The 21,844-nt window shown below is 41.7% G+C and overlaps 1 protein-coding gene across 2 annotated transcripts in view; it reads left to right on the top strand.

The window, feature by feature from the left end:
• The first annotated feature begins 1,717 nt into the window (after window positions 1–1,717).
• The window catches only part of FRMD3 (FERM domain containing 3), a 143,938-nt gene continuing 123,811 nt past the window's right edge, over window positions 1,718–21,844 (top strand). The window contains exon 1 of one of the 2 annotated variants that reach the window (XM_060762145.2): window positions 1,718–2,315. In XM_060762145.2, the coding sequence (XP_060618128.2) occupies window positions 2,166–2,315 (150 nt within the window). In that variant the 5' untranslated portion in view covers window positions 1,718–2,165. The remainder of the gene's footprint in view (window positions 2,316–21,844) is intronic. The other variant, XM_060762146.2, reaches the window with a different exon arrangement.

Here is a 21,844-nt window from a genome sequence, read left to right as displayed (position 1 = left end):
ACACAGTTATACACCTCATAACCCTCCTTGATTGTGTTGTTCATGTAATTCTCGGCTTGGGTTTTATACACAGAGGCAGCCTCTCCATACAGACAAACATTCTTAAGTCCATATTGAAAAACCGCGAAATAGTGAGTCTGCGAAAAGTGAACCACAAAGTAGCAAGGGACCACTGTATATATCTGTGGAATGTCCAGGGTGGAAGAAAGAACTCTTGTCAGTTTCAATTGGCAACCTTAGCATTAGCATTAGAGAATGCTTCTAGAACATGGCCATATAGCCCAAAAAACCTACAACAAACCAGTGATGAAAGCCTTCGACAATACAGGGATATCTTTTCTAATGAGGCCATTCACAAAAATCATAAAGATAACAGCAAGTATTTCTATATAAGCGGCATTACATGCAACAGGCTGGGGTTAAAATTGCTGAAACATTAACAACCTTAGATATGCAGATGATACTACTTTGATGGCCAAAAGTGGGGAGGAGCTGGGGAGCCTTCTCATCAAGGTGAAAGAAGAAAGCGCAAAAGCCGGGTTGCAGTTAAACATAAAAAAACCCCAAGATTCTAGCAACCGGACTGATTGACAACTGGCAAATAGAGGGAAAAAACGTGGAGGCAGTGACAGACTTTGTATTTCTAGGTGCAAAGATTACTGCAGATGCAGACTGTGGCCAGGAAATAGAAGACATTTACTAATTGGGAGGAGCGCAATGACCAACCTTGATAAAATAGTGAAGAGCAGAGACATCGCACTGGCAATGAAGATCCGCATAGTCAATGCAATAGTATTCCCTGTAGTAATCTATGGAGCTGGACCATAAGGAAGACTGAGAGAAGGAAGATAGATGCTTTTGAACTGTGGTGTTGGAGGAAAATTCTGAGAGTGCCTTGGACTGCAAGAAGATCCAATCAGTCCATCCTTCAGGAAATAAAGCCTGACTGCTCATTGGAGGGAAGGATCTTAGAGGCCACATCACAGGAAAGCTTAGAGAAGACGATGATGCTGGGGAAAATGAAAGGAAAAAGGAAGAGGGGATGACCAAGGCAAGATGGATGGATGGGTATCTTTGAAGTGACTGACTTGACTCTGAAGGCGCTGGGGGTGGAGACAGCTGATGTGGAGCTCTGGCGTGGGCCGGTCCATGCAGTCACCAAGAGTCGGAAGTGACTGAAAGAATAAACAATATGAACATGTAAATTTATCTTAACCCTTTTCCATGGTGAATATGGCACATGGAACATTACTGAATGTACACATAAGAAGTTTGGACAGGGTTAGGAAACCTATTTGTGTGTGTGAAAGCTTAGAGAAAACGATGCTGGGGAAAATGGAAGGAAAAAAGGATGAGAGGCCAACCAAGGGCAAGATGGATGGATGGCATCCTTGAAATGACTGGCTTGACTCTGAAGAAGCTGGGGGTGGCGACGGCCGACTGGGAGCTCATGGCGTGGGCTGGTCCATGAGGTCAGGAAGATTAGGAAGCGACTGAACGAATAAACAACAATAAAGAACATGCAACACCGGGTATACAAATGTACTCTCATCAATCAAAACCCGAAAACAGGAAAGCATAACCGCTCATCCTTTGGGAAGAGGTGCAATGGGCAGGAAACGGTAGCGAAGGGGGAAAGGCCTGGGGAGGGGGAAGAAGGAGAAAACGTGAGAAAAACGCGGCTGAAGGAGGGGCGAGGGAGAGAAGGAAGGAGGGAGGGAAGGAGGAAGGGAGGGAAGGAGGGAAGGAGGCAGCGGCGGGAAAGGAAAGGGAAAGGGAAGGCAGTCAGGCAAGCAAGCAGGCAGGAGAGAGCTGCGCCTGACGCAGGAGAGGCTTTGGCGGCGTCGAGAGGGATTGAGAGAGAGAGAGAGAGGGACAGGAGGAGAGAGGATTCCCGGCGGTGGCTTGGCGCAAAGGCCTTTGGTGGAGCTTCTGCTTCTGCTGCTGCTGCTGCCGCCTTTGGCCAGGATCAGCAGGGAAAGCAGCAGCAGCAGCAGTCTCTAGGAAGCCGCCGCCTCCCCAGCATCATGTTCGCCCAGCAACAGCAGCGGGAGCCGCCCGGCAGGCGCTAGGTCGCTCCCTTGCGCTCCCTCCTCTCGCCTCTATCTTTCTTTTTTCCTTCCTGCTTTCCTGCCTTCCCTTCTTCCCTGCCGGGACTGCGGTGCATGTTCTCCCCTTGCGAGTGCGTGAGGCGAGGGGGCAGGAGGGGCATGAAGATGATCCGGTTCCGGAGCTCCAGCATCAGGTCCTTGAGCCAAGAGATGAAATGCACCATCCGCCTCCTGGACGACTCCGAGATCTCCTGCCACATCCAGGTGTGTCTGCGCGCCCTGGGACATGGGCATCCCTCCCTCCCTCTGGATGTCCCTCTGCTTCGGTGTGGATTCAGCCCCTGCCCACTCCTCCCTTCCATGTTGGATGGAGACCCCCTTGCCTCCACCCTGATGCAACCCTTGCCCGCTCTGCCCATCACGAGAGACCCACATGGCTGTCTTTTGGGGAGAAGTTGTTTACAAAATAGAGATCTGCTTGGCAACATTGGAGGGGGAGGGAGGGTAAACCCAGAAATGATGGTGATGATGATCATGGGGATATTTGTTTATGCCCTATGAGGAGCGGCTTAAAGAGCTGGGCATGTTTAGCCTGCAGAAGAGAAGGCTGAGAGGAGACATGATGAGGACCATGTATAAATATGTGATGCGAAGTCATAGGGAGCAGGGAGCAAGTTTGTTTTGTGCTACCCTGGAGACTAGGACGCGGAGCAATGGCTTCAAACTACAGGAAAGGAGATTCCACCTGAACAATAGGAAGAACTTCCTGACTGTGAGAGCTGTTCAGCAGTGGAACTCTCTGCCTCGGAGTGTGGTGGAGGCTCCATTTTTGGAGGCTTTTAAGCAGAGGCTGGATGGCCATCTGTCAGGGGTGCTTTGAATGTGTTTTTCCTGCTTCTTGGCAGGGGGTTGGACTGGATGGAAGTCTCTTCCAACTCTAGGATTCTATGATTCAAAGATGTTAAGAGATTAAGCGAGATCAAGCTTGTATGCGTTCTTTGCATGGAAAGTTCAGAAGGGCATTTTGGTGCAACAAATGTGTAGCTGCTGTGCATTGTTGTGCATGAGACCCAGTTGTCCCTTTTACCTTATGGGAAATGCATTCTGTTGGGGATGCTCCACTACAATCTGTGAAAGATGTGGCTAAGAAAATGTGGTCCTCTCCCATTACAGAAAGTGATTGCCTGTGGCTCGCATAGCCCCGACTGGCCAGCGCCTGTACCATTTCCCTTTACTATGCTCCCCATCATGTTCTTACAATATGAAATCAGGGACAGGGCAAGCGAGAAATCATGTCTGAATGTGTTCTTTGCTTCATGGAAAGTTCAAAAGGATCTTTCTAGGCAATCGGTTTTTTAAATGGTGCAACAAATATGCAGCTGCTGTGTATTATTGTGCATAATATCCAGATGTCTTTATTTAATGGAAATAGTGGCATACCCCAGTCTCCAAAAGATGTTGCTTTACATAAGGGTAGCATATTGACCAAGGGGCTGCGGTGGCACAGTGGGTTAAACCACTGTTTATTTACTATATTTATATACCACCCTTCTCAGCCCGCAGGAGACTCACTAAGCTGCGGAACTTGCTGACTGGAAGGTCAACAATTAAAATCCACAGAATGGGGTGAGCTCTCACTGTAGCCCCAGCTTCCATCAACCTAGCAGTTTGAAGATATGCAAATATGAGTAGATCAGTAGGTACCACTTCTGTGGGAAGACAACGGCTCTCCATGCAGTCATGCTGGCCACATGACTTTGGAGGTGTCTACGGACAATGCTGGCTCCTAGGCTTAGAAATGAAGATAAGCACCCCCCTCCCCCCCGCAGAGTCAGACACAACTAGACTTAATGGCAAGGGGAAAACTTTACCCTTACCTTTTATGTTCTCACATCATTTTCTTACAATATGAAATTGGGGATGGGGCAGGTGAGAAATCAAGCCTAAACATGTTCTTTGCTTCTGGGCTGAAAGCATAGAAAGTTCAGAAGGGTCTTTCTAGGCAACTGATTTTTTAATGGTTCAACAAATGTGTGGCTACTGTATTATTGTGCATAATATCCAGGTGTCTCTTTACTTTATGGAAATAGTGGCATAATCCAATTTCCAAAAGATAATAATGAAATAATAAATAACAAACCTTTATTTATACCCACCACCATCTCCCTGATGGGACTCAGGGTGGCTCACAAAAGCACTCAATAGTGCAAACACACAAAATACAACAAGTGCATAAAATGGCACAAGAGCAATAACAAACAGCATAGTATCATAAAACCCTACTAGTTCAAAATTTAATAAAATGCAACAATAGCTGCAGATATAAAACAACTGCAATCAATATCAGTCCCATAAAGTACAAGGTGAAACAATCACCTAAGGCCCCGAGTATAATAATACAGGATTCCTAAACAAGATCAAAGACCTGTTGGAAGAGTCATTTTCAAATTTCTTCAAATAACTTGGAAAGTGGGGGCTTATCTAATCTTCTTGGGGAGGAGTTCCATAGACGGGGGACCATCACTGAGAAGGCCCTCTCTCTTGTTCCCACGAACCACACTTGAGACATAGTTGGGACCGAGAGAAGGGGCCTACCCGACAGATCTTAGAGCCTGCGCCAGTTCATAGAAGGTCATGTGGTCTTGAAGATAGGTTGGACCTGAACCGATGTTGCCCCACAAGGGTAGCATACTGACCAGAGTCAGTGACCATGCTGATGACACACATTTCCCTCTAATATGTTTCCCCATCATTTTCTTACAAAATACAGTTGAGGTCAGAGGCAGATGAGAAATCCAGAGATTGAGAGAAATCAGAACCTTCTTTATCTGTATTGTTGAAGGCTTACATGACCGGAATCACTGGATTGCTGTGAGTTTTCCAGGCTGTATGACCATGTTCCAGAAGCATTCTCTCCTGACATTTTGCCTGCATCTGTCAGGCATCTTCAGAGGTTGTGAGGGACCTCACAACCTCTGAGGATGCCAGCCATAGATGCAGGTGAAACATCAGGAGAGAATGCTTCTGGAACATGGCCATACTGCCTGGAAAACTCACAACAACCCTTCCTTATCTGTTCTCTGATTCTGGGCTGAAAGCCTGGAAAGTTCAGAAAGACCTTTCTAGGCAACTGTTGGTTTTTAAAATATATATATATAGCACAACAAATGTATAGCTACTGTGCATGGTTGTATATGAGATCCAGTTCTCTCTTTACCTTACAGGAATCTTATTCTGTCGAGAGGACACTTCACCCCAATCTCCAAAATATGTTGCTGAGGAAATGTGCTTTTTCTGTATTTACAGAAAGTGATTGTGTGTGGATTGCATAGCTCTGATTGGCCAGTGCCTGTGACCATACAATGACACATATTTCCCTTTACTATGTTCTCCCATCATTCTCTTACAATATAAAAATAGAACGGACGGCTGCAATTTGAATTGTGTCACTGGGCTGGGTTGTGGCAGGAGAAAAACACTTTTCCCTCCTTTCAGATGAAACACTCCTTTCTTATGCTATTTAAAAAAGAATGAGTTGGAGAGGAAGCAAACAATGAGTGGGAAGACTTGAAGTGGCAATAAAGTGATGTAAGGATAATGGGTCTCACGCAATAAAAAAGGCTAGGAGGTATATTTTGGGCCGCAGAGTACTTTCTTGCTGTTTCTCTTTCATTGAGTTGCCAGGGTTATGCTTGTTATTGCCGGAAAATAGAATTAAAGAGGTGGGTAAAGTGTGGTGTTTTGCATGTATTTAGTGGTAAAGTGCTGCAAAGAAGAGTTACGTGTTTGGTCCTGTTCCACCAAAAAGAAAAAAAAGAAACAAGCATCTCAGTGCACGGTGTCCATATCTTTACCACAGTCATTATTTTCACCAACCAAGATGTATGTTGTGCATCATCGTATGTCACAAGATGGTTGGCAATTTTTGAGCTGCATTCTCGCTACCTGGCTGTTAGTTTTTATTTGCTATCCAGGACCAGAGCACTCACTGGCAACAGGGTTGCAGGTCCAACTATTTTCAGCAATGGCAAAACATGTTTATGTTGTTGGTATAATTTAATTATTGCTGTTTCTTTTCTTCTATTACTTTTTAAAGAAAATGACATAGTATAAATTGCTCTCTCCACCACTACAGACAACCTTCCATGAGTCAAAGTGCAGTCAGACAAATGTCAACAAAGCCAAATGATTGCGACAGACAATAATCAATATCCAAAGAATCAGTGTTCTTGAGGGGTAAAATAATGTTTATCGTATATACCAGGCATAGGCAAACTTTGGCCCTCTGGGTGTTTTGGACTTCAACTTAGCTTAAGCAGCTGATGGGAAAAAGGAAAGGGCCTGGGAGTTGAAGTCCAAAACATCCGGAGGGTTCAAGTTTGCCCGTGCCTGGTATATATGGTATAAGTTGAGCTCATGTATAAGTTGAAGGCTTGGAGCCAAAACTATGGATTTTGATATGACTCGTGGATAGATCGAGGGTCATTCTGTGGGGAGGGAAAATGCCAATGCTGCCTTAGGGGGCCAGACATACCCTTGCAATTGCTGCCCCTTCCCTGTCCAGGCTTTCAAAAAGGCCAGAAATGGCACCGCGGCAGAGAGAGTGGATCAGTGTTTCTTTCAGGTTTTCCCAGGAGGGACTAAGCTCTTGCCTTTTGCAGCTCTACTCAAAGATAGGGATGCTTCCGTTATTGATAAGAGTTAAGGCACAGTACTCACATTAACCCATCAATAAATTGACCCAGGATTTTTTTAGTTGCTTTCTTGGCTAACATTTCAAGACTTATACATGAATATACAGGGTGTATGTTTGAGGAATCCACTTTGAAACAGATCTAATCACTGGACTGTTGTGAGCATTCTCTCCTGATGTTTCACCTGCATCTGTGGCAGACATCCTCAGCAAACCTCACAACCTCAGAGGATGCCTGCCATAGATGCAGGCAAAACGTCAGGAGAGAATGCTTCTGGAACATGGTCACACATCCTGGAAAACTCACAACAGTCCAGTGATTCCGGCCATGAAAGCGTTCAACAATCCAGATCTGATTAATTTCATTGAGAAAATTTTAGATATTTCTCAAACCTGGATATAGGTTTATTTTCAGGACTGAAAGAAACAGGACATAAACAAAAACAACTATGCATTGACAGAAGACCACTCGTAATCATTTCTTTTTACATAGTTCTTACATAGCAACTTTATATACCCAGTAGGGTTTGAGAGAATAATTAACTAGTGTTAATGATTGTTCTGTTTCAGTTACTCTGGAGAATGATTGCCTTTCTTCAGGGTGGTAGGACACTATTTTTTGGTTTCCTTGAGGCTCTGGGGTTCACAGAACTATGTAAAACTATCAATTTCTCCCATTCTTTCTCATTAAAAGCTATGTTTAATTTAAAAGCTACAAAAAGTTTATAATCTACTGTAAGTTTGTGAATTAAAATATAACTGCTTCTACTACTTATGTGCCCTGATGTTTGGGATCAACAGAGGAGCAATTACTTCTCATAAAGCATTCTTCCACTGAGACTTCTCAGCATTCCTTCAGTTTCCCCACTGAGCCTCGCAGCCTAAAATACTACCATGTAGCATGGCTTTATCGTATTTTAATGGCAAATAGAAAGCCCACCTCTTTCAGGCATATATCACCCAAAGATATATCTGTTTATCCTTTCAGTAGTACACATATTGAATGAAGCTTTCCCTATGAAAGTAACTGCTCTCAACCATGCCATGTCAACCCCCCCCCCCCAATTCCCCTTATATTCAGTCTGTATGTGGTACATTCAGGTCAACAAAAGCATTAATCTTCTCCCCCTTGAGGAATTTAGATAGTAGCTTTCATAGTCAATAGATTCCACCATTCCCTGTATTCCATAAAACCTTCACAAAACCCTCTGGGTAAAAGTCGTTGGAGTATGTTAACAGCGTAACATATGGGAATAACATTCCTGGCAGTTAGATATTAGGAGAGAACAACAGAATTTAAATTTCAGTGCCTATTTGCACATGACTATAAAGAGGAATTTTAAAATAAGGCATTCTGTCGATCAACAGCTCCACTGGCTGCCAGTCTGCTAGTGAGCACAATTCAAAATGGGTTGTTGTAGTTTTTTTTCAGGCTATATGGCCATGTTCTAGAGGCATTTTCTCCTGATGTCTCACCTGCATCTATGGCAAGCATCCTCAGAGGTAGTGAGGTCTATTGGAACTAGGAAAGTGGGTTTATATATCTGTGGAATGACCAGGGTGGGACCAAGGACTCTTGTCTGTTGGAGCTAGTTGTAAATGTTTCAACTGATCACCTTCATTAGCATTTGATGGCCTGGCAGTGCCTGGGGCAGGTGAAATGTCAGGAGAAAATGCCTCTAGAACATGGCCATATAGCCCAAAAAAACCTACAACAACCCAGTGATTCTCGCCATGAAAGCCTTCGACCACACAATTCAAAATGCTGGCTTTAGCCTATAAAGCCCTAAACAGTTCTGGCCCAGCATTCCTGTCTGAACATATCTCCCTCTATGATCCACCTCGTGGCTAAGAACATCAGGGGAGGCCCTGCTCTCAGTCCCACCCCCCTCATTTCCTTTACATTCCCCCAATAATAATATAGCAGAACAAAAGGATATAAGTAATGAATAGACCAACTAAGTAAAATTAATCAGAAATGCATAGGAAAATCACATTGAAAAGCCTTATTATCACTGGTGGGCAGGCCTGAAGTATTAGACAGAACAAAGAAGCCACTTCAGGCAGCAGACATGAAGGACTGGAGAATGGTGGCAAGAAAGTGAGAACAGACCTGTATATGTTGTGCAGTTCTCCGTGTAGGTCCTAAGCTTGTCTGTTGTCCTCCAGAGGCTGCTAATGGGTCCTATATCGGAGAATAGGTGAATCCACCAAGAGTTTGAAAAGGCTTGGAGAAACTGTCCAAGGTGCTGGATCTACTTGGATGACCTGGTTCAGCATTTTTAATATCTTAGTTAATGTTTCCACTGTCATAGCTCAGAAAATTACTTTTTGGATGATAGCTGCTGGAATTCCGAAGATAGATGGCCAGTAGCAATGGCCATCTTTCCAGAAATGGGAATTTCTAAAGTAATATTCCAAAAGAATAACCTTCTGAAGCATGCACACATCCATACACACATGCACAGCTGTGTTTCTGACTTGTGTTTTTCATGTCGCAACTACTGCTACATTTGTGAACCCCTTTTAAGAAATTCTCCCATTGCATCCAGTCCTCTAGAACTAGAGTGAAATAATGTGTCTGCTACTGTTGATTAAAATGAAAACAGAAGGCTATTTAAATATCTAAGATTATTTATATTCCCTTGTACAAATCCAGCGACCTTAGTGGAGTCATTTTAGGATAATGGCTGATTTTTTGTGGCAGGAGAAAAAGAAAAGACTTGTACTTTAGGAGATCCGTGTTCCCATAACTCCAGCTGCTTCTAATTCAATTTGGACTAAATTCTCTGCTGATAGTGCTGTACAGCATCATGAACTAGCATGTGTTCACTAACAGACTGCCAAGAGAGTAATGAATACAGAATTTGCTTCAGATTTTGTGGAATGCCAAGTGGCAGGAGGGGCATTCTCTGAGACAATGTGCGCATATCAATAATTCTCTCATAATGGAATATTATAGTGATGACCTCATGGCTCAGATGAGTGATTGAGCATGACTGTTCTTTAAAATGTCATTTGAGGATGCATAACTGAAAAAAAAACCCACTCTAAATATAGGACTTGGAACCATATTTTCAGCTGTTTACATTTGACATGCTAGACTAGGGGCAAATTATGGAAGAAACAAACAAACTCATTTCCTGAAAAGTGAATATGAACTGACTGGCTTGACACCCAGATATTTTGTTACATGGCGTTGTTCAGTTTAGATCAAAATAAAAACCAAGAATTGTTAGATAACTGTAAGTGTACCTGCAGGGATCCAGGGACAGTTGTCAATGGGTTTAGGAAATGCCTCCCTTTTCATTCTTTTTATTTACCATTTACAGTCAGACTCATATAAGTGATCCCATCTAGCACATCTATGCATAGCCGCCTGTAGTTCAGCGTCTTGTACTGGTAATCTCCCCAAAACCAAACAAGTGCACATATTTTTGTTTGATGGTCAACCATGAAATAACAAGATCAGATACAGAGAACTGGGTTAAATAAAAGGTAAAGGTTTCCCCTGACATTAAGTCTAGTCGTGTCCGACTCTGGGAGATGGTGCTTATCTCCATTTCTAAGCTGAAGAGCCGGTATTGTCCATAGACACCTCCAAGGTCATGTGGCTGGCATGACTGAATGGAGCACCACTACCTTCCTGCCAGAGCGGTAGCTATTGATCTATTCACATTTGCATGTTTTTGAACTGCTAGGTTGTCAGAAGCTTGGCCTAACAGTGGGAGCTCACCCTGCTCCCTGGATGCAAACTGCCAACCTTTCAGTCAGCAAGTTTAGCAGCTCAGTGGTTTAACCCGCTGTGCCACCATGGGGCCCATGTGTTAAATAAGAGCTACATTGTTTGACTTGTAATCTATATGAGTGAGTTTTGCCTGAGGATAAATAAAGCTGAGACCTGATGTCAACCCTTGACTACCTTCTCAACCTCCCCTTAGGGGAAATACCATTGGCGGCAATCCAATAGTATGGGTTGCTCAGATATATACTGGAAGGCAAACCAAAGGCATTCTCTCTCAAGTCCCAGGACTCTATAAAAGGGAGCAGAACCCCAGGTTAGCTCCAAGGACAGACTCCTTCACATCCTTCTGGATCTTAGGACTAAAGAGGCCATGCTAGACCCTCACCAAAAGGTTGCAAGGTGTACACTTTACCCATCATACCTGTTCATGGCAAGCTATTTGTAGACACCACCCAATCAACAACATCTGACAGATATGGGACAGGAAACACCCCAACCCCCAGGTAAATGGGAGAAAATCCTACTTGGCCCAGGAACAAGTAGCAAAGATCCAGTGCACCTAGAGCAGTGGTTCTCAACCTTCATAATGCCACAGCGCCTTAATACAGTTTCTCATTTTGTGGTGACCCCCGACTATAAATTTTTTTCATTGCTACTTCATAACTGTAATTTTGCTACTGTTATGAATTGTGATGTAAATATCTGAAAGGAAAGATGTATTTTTATTCACTGAACCAAATTTGGCACAAATACCTGTGGTTGTGAGGAGGGGGGTTGATTTTGTCCTTTGGGAGTTGTAGTTGCTGGGATTTATAGTTAACCTACAATCAAAGAGCATTCTGAACTCCACCAATGATGGTATTGAACCAAACTTGGCACACAGAACTCCCATGACCAACAGAAAATACTGGAAGGGTTTGTGGGCATTGACCTTGAGTTTTGGAGTTGTAGTTCACTTACATCCAGAGAGCACTGTGGATTCAAACAATGATGGATCTGAACCAAACCTGGCACAAATACTCAATATGCCCAAATGTGAACACTGATGGAGTTTGGTGAAAATAAACCTTGACATTTGGGAGTTGTAGCAGCTGGGATTTATATTTTACCAACAATCAAATAGCATTCTGAACCCCAGCAATGATAGAATTGGGCCAAATTTCCCACAGAGAACCCCCATGACCAACAGAAAATACTGTGTTTTCTCATGGTCTTTGGTGACCCCTCTGACATCCCCTTGTGACACCCCCCCCCGGGGTCCCAACCCCCAAGATTTTGAAACACCTACTCAGCTCAGGAACGAGTAGCAAAGATCCAGCACAAAAATGAAAGAGGGTTCATGAGGGGATGAACTGGATCTCAGTAACTTTCAAGTATGCTCCTTGCATATGCCATGCCCCACCATATAATGCCAGTTCTTGCACCTCTTCATGGAGGCCATCAATGCATCTCTTCACTCACAGCATCATTCACCACACAGTCTCAAGATGCAGTTTCAGATTATAGACTTTGCCAAAAAGAGCTATTTTCTGTTAAGATACAGAAGCTATTTTTAGCATATTAAATCAAAATGGTATGTTGTTCAACTTACCAGAAAGGTCATCCTTGTTTACATGAGATTTCTACATTTTATTCTTTGTAAAAGAAAAGAGCAGCTAGATTCCCCCCCCCCCCCTGTCTGATGAAACTAACATTTACATTGGAATGTTAAGCTCATTTGAGAACTGGATTGCAAACACTCAGGAGGGAAGCAGGATCGGATCCTGGTGATGAGGAATCCCTTTGTGGACATATTGAGTGGGTTGAAGAATGTCTCAAATAAATCATGCAATTACAGATTCTAATCAGCTTATTAACAGAGAGTAGCTGCCATATAGGTCATCATCTGGCTTAAAGCTAGGTTTAGCCTAAAGGTCAAAATTCAATATGCTGCCCTTTCATCCATAAGACTCAATGATTAAAAATTAGCTGAACTGTGGCAGAAGAAGAGGGTCAGGACCATGGGCAAACTTAACTCATCTATCTTTCCTATGACATTCAATGTACAGTTTTTGATTTATTTTTTCAGCCTCCTCAGGACTCTGTCATTTTGCAGAATCATTTGATAGGATTTCATCAGCACAGCAGAAAGAGGGATGAAAAATAACTGGCAGTCCTAATGGGCACCTGCAGATGCTTTGTAAGAAATGGTTGACCTGCCTGTCCAAACAGAGCTAAAAGGATGTTAGTGAAGGTTGAAAGGGTAGCAGTAAAGAACAGTAACTCAGAGGAATAGAGGATGTTGGATCATTTTCTTTTGGTCAGGTAGATGGCATGTGCATGTGTGCCAGCAAACCCAAGAACTAGAGAAAACGAAGTAAACAAATTTAATATTTTACTATATCACCGTAATCCATAAGTAATGGTAAAGGTTTCCCCTTGACATTCAGTCTAGTCGAGTCCAAATCTGTGTGGTGGTGCTCATCGCCATTTCTAAGCTAAAGAGCTGGCATTTTCTGTAGACATCTCCTAGGTCATGTGGCTGGCATGACTGCATGGAGTGCCGTTACCTTCCCACCAGAGCAGTATCTGTTAATCTGCTCACATTTGCATGTTTTCGAACTGCTAGCTTGGCAGAAGCTGGGGCTAATGATGGGAGTTCACTCTGCTCCATGGATTCAAACTGTCGATCTTTTGGTCAGCAAGTTCCACAGCTCAATGGTTTAACCTGTCACACCACCGTAATCCATACACAGAGAAATTTTTGGTCTATCTCCTGAACTAGATTTATTAGTTTATATGAGATAATCTCCCTTTTACACTGAAACCCCTTAAAACCAACTCAAAAAGATGGGGTTGGGAAATCTCTAGATCCAGGAATGAGAGATCCAGTGGGAGAGAGCTAGCACAATGTTGAACATGATACAAAGACATGGGAATGGTTACTGAAGGATTCAGTTATACGTATTTATAGTTTGCCTTTTATTGGTGAAACTTGTAAGCATACTTGGGGACCAAATCAGTCTCCTCCATAATAGGTCTTGTCTTTCTTTTGGTATCAATCAGAATTTTATGTTTTGTCTGTCTGTCTGTTTGTTTTGTTCTGTTAGAAATGTAATACAATTGACTGGTTGCCCTGACACGACAAATAAAATAAAATCATCATCATCATTTTTATTTATATCCAGTGGCTAACACTTTACACTAAACAAGCTTAAAAGGTGTAATAAAAAAGTTAAACAATTATATAACAGTGTGGTAAAAACAGAATTAAAATACAGTAAACACACACAAAATGGTCTTTAAAACTCATATTCCTCCCAATCACACCCAACCTGTTTCAAATGGCAGAACAATTTAGTGTGCTTGCACTAAGAGGGCTTAATGATCTTTTGATTATTTGCAGGTGATATGACTAATTGATAGGCATTTTTAGTACATCTGAATGTGTACAGTGGTACCTTGGCATCTGCTGCAGTTTGGTTCCAGGACACTCTCTGGATATCAAAATGTGTGGACACTCAAGTCCCATTATATAAAATGGTATCCCTTATATAAATTGCAAAATCAAGGTTTGTTTTTTAGATTGAATTTTTGGGAGGGATATTTTCAAGCCACGGATGGCAGAATCCATAGTTATGGAGGACCAACCGTAATGTACAAGCTCATTGTTGCATTTCAGAACTATCTTTCTCGTTTCATAATCAACCACAAAAACCTTCCCTTCTTTCTTTTGATACGATTGTATTTTTTATTTATTAGGATCACTAAAATGTTGCACTAGAATGACTATCGCATTACTCTTGTGTCTGTCCTCTAAGCGAATTCAGGAGTCACTGAGTATCACAAAAAGGCAATGAGTAGTTCTCTGAATCCTAGCCAGCCGCCTGGTTGGTAGAGATGGAGAAAAACCATTAAGTGACCATCCCAGCAGACTGAAAACGGATACTTTAACACATCTCTTCACTGAGCTCACAGTCTCCATCTTGCAGCTTAATACAAATGCCAGTGCACTTGGCTAGATATTGAGACTTGTTTCATTTCGTGTCACCTAATTTCTGTGTTACCTTTCATAATGAAGAATTCTTGGTTTTGTACAAGGAGAAAGGCAAGATAGAAATCAAAATAAAATAAAATAAACTTGCAAGGGCACACCACTTACAAACTTTTGTAACATTTTTGTTCTCCTAACAGCAGTATGTATTGCCCAATTTGTTTTTTGCTTTTTGACTACACAAACATTTTATTGTTTAATTAGCATTTCCCAGGGAAATTCTCTGCATTCTCTAAAAGTCAAATAATATAAAGTCTGTAAAGAAACCCTCTGAAGTTTAATATGGAAAGCATTACATGGTATTATGCCGCTATTGTTATGTACTGTACCTTCAAGATGTTTCTGACCTATAGCAAATCTAAGATATCATGGGATTTTCTGGGCTAGATTTGTTCAGAGGGAGGTTGCCCTTGCCTTTGTCTGAGACTGAGAAAGTGTGACATGCCTAGGGTTGGCCAGAGTGCTTTTATAGTACAGCAGACATTCAAATACTGGTTTCTATGGTCTTGATCCAATACCCTACTACACTTGTTGTATCTGCTAAGCTAGGAACCCCCAGTGGCATAATGGATTAAATCCTTGTGCCAGCAGGACTGCTGAAACGTTAGCGGTTCGAATCTGGGGAGCAGGGTGAACTCCCATCTGTCAGCTCCAGCTTCTCATCCAGGGACATGAAAGACGCCTACTATAGGATGGTAAAACATCCAGGCATCCCCTGGGCAATGTCCTTGCAGATGACCAGTTCTCTCACACCAGAAGTGACTTGCAATTTCTCAAGTTGCTCCTGACACACACAAAAAATCTGTTAAGTTTGTCCTCATATCTCCCTACCTTTGTTTCTTCTTTATCCCATTCACGGTTATATGAATTTGCTGGGTATGCTTAATATCCATACCCAGTTGCTCAAGGAGGTCCTTTTTGTCTCCTCTGTTTCTACAGAGTGCAGTTAGATAGACGATCTCATCCTAAAGGCTCTTAATAGCTAAACTGGTGGTGTATGTTCTCCAATTTGGTGCCATTCAGAATACTGAATTACTGCTCCAAGCGTGGCTGGTGATCAATAGCCATGCTGGCTGTGGGATTCTATGAAATTCAATGCAAAACAATTTATCCTTTAAAGCTTTTGGTGAGCACCATTTGTTTCATTTTATTTGCTATCTGGAATCATAATTATACCCTAATGTTATTAGATCCTATCCGATCTTAGCTGAATGAGGTTAGTACTTGGATGGGAGACACCAATAAATACCAGGTGCTGTAGACTATGTTTTAGAGGCAGGAATTGGAAAAGCACCTTGAGTATTCCTTGCCTAATAGTAAAGGTAAAGGTTTCCCTTGGCATTAAGTCTAGTCATGTCCGACTCGGGGGGGGGGGAGGGGGGTAGTTCTTATCTCAATTTCTAAGCTGAAGAGCTGGCATTGTCTGTAGACACCTCCAAGGTCATGTGGCTAGCATGACTTCATGGAGCACCATTACCTCCCCACAGAAGCGGTACTTATTGATCTACTCACATTTGTATGTTTTCAAACTGCTAGGTTGGCAGAAGCTGGGCCCAGCAGTGGGAGTTCACCCCATTCCCATCTGCCAGCATACACATCTGCCATCATATTTGGCCTCATGGCCCTTCGAAGGAGTCTCTTCCTTTCGCCCCACTGCTGAAGTCAACTGAGCAAAAAGTTTCCATAGACCTCATGAGGTTAGAAAGCATCTACATCAGGACCCTTCTTATGAGTGTTGTTCAGCCCGCAGTCTTTGGGAACTTTGAGGCAGAAATAGGCCAGTGGTTCCATGCCTAGTCTTTGGAAGAGATTGTTTATTGCCCTTACAGTTTAAACTCAGACAGCCAGGCTTTCAATAAACATTGGGAATCAGGAGGCAAATATTCCTTGTTTCAGACTGGAGAATTTACATGTAGAAATTTGTCCTTGCAGAAATATCTTGAAACCTGTTTATAAGCCATTCTGTACTACATAATCTCAATTGAGAACTTTTGTTGTTGAAAAGTGATGTCTTACTATTCAAAACAAGTACAGTCTGTCCTTGTTTTTCAGAAGCACAAGATAATTTTACTGGATATATTGTCTTATAAATTTTTGTTCAACAAAAGATTTTCCTTAATCTCTCTCAAGAAATTAGAGGGCATCTGGGCGCTTGGATATAAGAGTTGCATTTTGCTTACGTAAATGGAGGGAGGCTGCATGGATGTGTCTCCGTGTCGCAGAGAGAAACTTTTTCTGCCTAGTTGTATGAAAAATTTAAATGACTTTGAATATACATTAAAAAAACTGCAACATGAGTCATTACTGAGAAGATTAAACAGAAACTTTGTCACCTAATTCTGGAGAGATTTTTTTAACTCTGCATATAGTTTAGTGTCAAAGAATACAAATCTAAATGTCAAACATCCAGTACTTGATATCAACTTTATCAAATTTCTTTGAGATATAAACTGGATACTTATTATAATAAAAACAGTGGACAACATATACTTTAAAACAAAACAAACTTTGGGTGGCACAGTGGGCTAAACTGCTGAACTGCTGAACATGCTGACCAAAAGGTCAGCAGTTCAAATCTGGTGAGCGGGGTGACCTCCTGTTGTTAGCCCCAACCTAGCAATTTGAAACCATGCAAATGTGAGTAGATCAGTAGATACTGCTTCGGTGGGAAGGTAATGGTGCTCCATGCAGTCATGCCGGCCACCTGGTTCTTTGGCTTAAAAAGGAGATGAGCACCACCTCCCCTGAGCTTTAATGTTAAGGGAAACCTTTACCTATAACTTACAATTCTGGGATTTGAAATCACTGGTATATATTATTATGAAAAAAATATCCTGCTTTGGCTAATGTTTGGGGGAAATGTCTGAAGGTACGTCTGCACCGTAAAATTAATGCAGGTTGATACCACTTTCACTCAGTGGCTCAGTGCTATGAAATCCTGGGAGTGGTAGTTTTACAAAGTCATTAGTCTTATCTTCCAAAGAGTTCTGGTGCTTCACCAAACTACAACTCCCATGATTCCATAGCATTGATCCATGGCAGTTAAAGCTGTATCAAACTACATTAATTTTATAATGTAGATGTACCCAGAGGTTTATGAACTCTGCCAGTAGACTTTCAAATCTATCACCATGGGCTAGGGACTAGAAATGTGGTATGTTTTAAACTGAAAGCTTTGGCTGTCAAATTGCTGGATTCCGTGCTTTTACCACCTTCTTGAATTATGGAGTCACATTACTACAAAGTGCATGCAGCCAGAATTATGCAAATAATGATGATGATGATGATAATGATAATAATTGAACTGCAAAGACTCTGGCATAAACCAGTATATGTGGTCTCAGTGGTAATTGACACACTGGGTGCCGTGCCAAAAGATCTCAGCTGGCATTTGGAAATAATAAACATTGACAAAATCACGATCTGGCAACTGCAAAAGGCCACCTTACTTGGATCTGCACACATCATTCGAAAATACATCACACAGTCCTAGACGCTTGGGAAGTGTTCGAATCATGATTTTGTGATTCAAAATCCAGCATATATATCACGTTTGCTGTGACATACTGTGTTTTTGTTTCAGTAAAATAATAATAACAATAACATTTATTTATATACCACTTTTTATCTCTTAAAAGAGATTCATTTTTTTTTTGCATTGTGGGAATCCATTCATTTTTCCTTGACTATTTTCCCACCTCATTTGGGGGAGGAAAGACACGTTAGTGGGGATATATGGTGGATCCTGAGTAATGTGACTCATCAACCCTTCCTTGCCCTTTGTGGAGGAGGATACATCCTTTTAAGTTGAACTAGGAAATTTCTCCAGAGTTGGACATGACTGGACTTAATGTCAGGTAAAGGTAACCTTTACCTTTACCTAGGAAATTAGTCTCACAGCAGTTCATAAGTTTGCTCTGGTATATCTGGAGTGTTGGGGATTCCTGTTGCAGATGGCAGAACAATCCAGCATGGCCGCACTAAGAGGGCTTAATGACCTTTTCATTATTTGCAGGTGATATATACCAGTGGTTTAGCAGCTTGTCCTGGCAAGTCTTTATATTTAGGTAGATCAGTGTCTTGGCACCCATAACCCATATCCCATTACAGATTTTCTCTTCTAATTTATCACCCAGATTTAAGGGCCACTAGCAGCTGGGAGACGGACCACATTGTAAAGAGGCGGAAAATATGGACTGAAAAACCCCAAATAAAGGCAGGGAAATCAAGAGCCTCCTGGGGCCGCAGCTAAGCCTCAGGAAAAACATTGTGGATGTGGGGAAGGAAAGGTTAAAGGATTATGCAGAGGGCACAGCAGGCAGGAGATTTAGTGAATTTATATTTATCCTGCAAGTGATGTCAGAACCACAACAAAACAAGAGCTGTGAGGAGCTGTGAGCCTATGAGAGTTTGTCTCGCAGGAAGCGAGCAGAGCGTGGACGTTTTTTAAAGGCGGCTGTTAATGCCTGCTTTGCTGGATTTTAAATATTTTAACCCTGTCTTCAAAGCTTAGATTGAGCACAGCATTGCTTCATTGTTTTCACATGTTTTATTGCATACACACCCATAGCTTTTTAAGGACCTCACTTCTAAGGACACATTGGCTTATATGAAACTCTGTCTAGACTCACAAAATCTTGGGCTCTGGAAATCAAATACTCTTGTGGTTTCCTTCTCTCTTCTCTTTTCATTTTTTCCCCCTTTTATGAATCCTCTCCACTTTTTTTATTCCGGGCTCCATTTTTATTTGTTTTTATTCACGTGCTCACTTCCTTTTCATCATATCTACCTTGCTTCATGCTTCTCTTCTATTCCAGTGAAATACACAATAAGTGATCATATTGAAAAGCATCGGGCATTTCATCTCTGTTCAAGCACTTAAGACACAAAATGTGCAACAGAACACTTCATTTTTAAAAATATATTTTGAACGAGGTTGCAAATTAATTAATGGTGTATTGCTATATAATAGCACTGTCACATTTCCCTTACAGCATCATTTTAGCAGGAACAATGCACTGAAAAGTCATAGATCAAGTTTGTTTGTTTGTTTTCACTGGCATCCAAGAGAATCATGAGCTATATCTTTCCACTTTTAGAATGCCCTTTCCTTCAAGCAATCTTATATTCATGTTTAACTGTTAAAGATTATGCTAAGTGGCAGATTGACATGAGAATTAATGTGTTTATAGCATTTCTTCACCATTGGTAGAGTGGAAAATCCTGCTGTATCTGAAAGATGCCATTCCTCCAGTGAAATGTGAAGGACAATTGAAGATGACTCTCACCTCATGTAGTTGGATATTCCTCTGGATGCTGGGGGAGGTTATCTGTTTGGTCTAAGTCAGAGATATCCTATATGTGATTTAGAGTTATGTTAAATGTTGCAGTGTATAAACAGAAATTTAGTTTCTAGAATTTTAAGGTTCCTGATTTTTTTTCTTTTCAGGAACGACTTGAGAAACTGCAAGTCACTTCTGGTGTGAGAGAATTGGCTGCCCAGGTGTTTTACCATCCTGTGGTAGTCTTCTTTCATGTCCTAGCATGGAAAGCTATAGCTGACAGACAGGAGCTCACCTGTCCCCCAGATTCGAACAGCCGACCTTTCCATCAGCAGTCTTGCTGGCGCAAGGGTATAACCCATTGTGCCACTGGGGGCTCCTAAAGTTCCTGATATAATTAACCCTTTCCCTATGAAATTATGAAAATATGATAAATCCCAGCCACAAAATATGAGATTAGCAGGAAGGTTTTTCTGTTCTTAAGTTTATTCAGTCTATATATTTAGCTAGTTTAAAAAGTCCTTATTGCTTATGCCAGTCAATATGCTTGCAGTGCTATTAACAGTGTGACCCCCAGGTGCACTTATTTATTATTTATTTACTACGATATATGTATCCCTCCCTTCTCGAACCCGAAGGTGACTCAAGGCGGCTTACAGATTGGCAGCCATTTGATGCCATAACAGTCCACAGTTAAAACATTTAAAACAACATTATAAAACAATATAAAAACCATTAAAAACATATAGTAACCACTGTCTTCCTGTTAACCTCATTTTCCAGTAGCATCGTCAAGGCCATTCCATGTTTCAAACGTACATAATCCTGTGTTACTGTGTGTGCATCTACCGTACTAGTGTATTTGACTTGCAGATGCATCAATCAATTTCAGATGGGAGACCTAGACAGGCATGTGCTGTTTTCCTAGCAATGTCACATTTGTTTTAAAAGACTGAAATCTAAGGGAAAACACATTAAAAAGAAAGTGGGGGACAATTTTCCAGGGATGCACAAACTACAGATTTTATGGGCTCAACAGAGTTAGCATTAAAATCCTTCTTCAAGTAAGTGTACTTAAAGTGCCCACTGCTATGTTCTATATTCTGTTCTTTGTAATAATCCTACCTTCTGTAAAATTGATACTCTGGTTCATTTATTAAAATAAGAGCTGTAGAATGGGAGAATGGTATAACCTTCATGTTTATACATGACGTGGAAACTGTGTCCTTCCAAATGTCAACTACAAGTCCATTAGCTCCAGTCTGTCTGTATGGATAAGGGATTGAGGTGATAGTAGTTGTGGTCCAGCAATCAACTCCTCCCCCAATGTAGGGGTGGAAGTGGCTATGCCGCCTCCCTCTGGAAGGGAAAGTGTTAAAATAGATCAGTCCGGATCTATTTGCAGGGCCAGAGCTACACTAGTACCTATCCGCCCCCTGTTCTTCATTCTGAGACAAGACATCGACCCACCTGCCCGCCCCTAATAGTGTATTTTTTTTTTGGGAGCTGGGTAGGATTTCTTTGCTTATGTTCTAGGAGGGTTTTTCGCTTACCCTATACTGTTGTAAATGGCAAATTGGAAGGTTTGGTTGCTTAAATGGACTATAATATTCTGTTCTGTGTATTTATGTTTGGCTAACATCATACAGCAGTGAACACAGTGGCACTCCAAAGAAAAAATGTATTTAAAATCCATTTGAAAAATAGAATCTTTATTTTTTGCCTCCTCTTGGGGGTTAATATTTTCCTCTTTCCTGCATTGTTGATATCTTTCTAATTTTCATTCCTCTTGTTGGTGGATGGCGACATTTTCCTGTCTATTAGGATAAAATAACTGGGGACATGCATATTGTTTACCACATCAGGCCTCCTTCATCACATGGAATTAGATACAAATTCTAGCTGCAGTTCAAATGCTCTTTTCTGTGAAGAGCCTTTTCTGTTTCTAACGGGAAAGCTTAATTACTTTGCCAGAACCTCTGAATTAATTTTCATACTTGGCTCCACTGTTTGTATCTTAGAGATAACTCTGGAGACTGC

The sequence above is a fragment of the Anolis sagrei genome, chromosome 2 (assembly GCF_037176765.1).
Source record: "Anolis sagrei isolate rAnoSag1 chromosome 2, rAnoSag1.mat, whole genome shotgun sequence".
Lineage (NCBI taxonomy): Eukaryota > Metazoa > Chordata > Lepidosauria > Squamata > Dactyloidae > Anolis > Anolis sagrei.
This window is presented reverse-complemented; position numbering and strand designations above follow the sequence as displayed.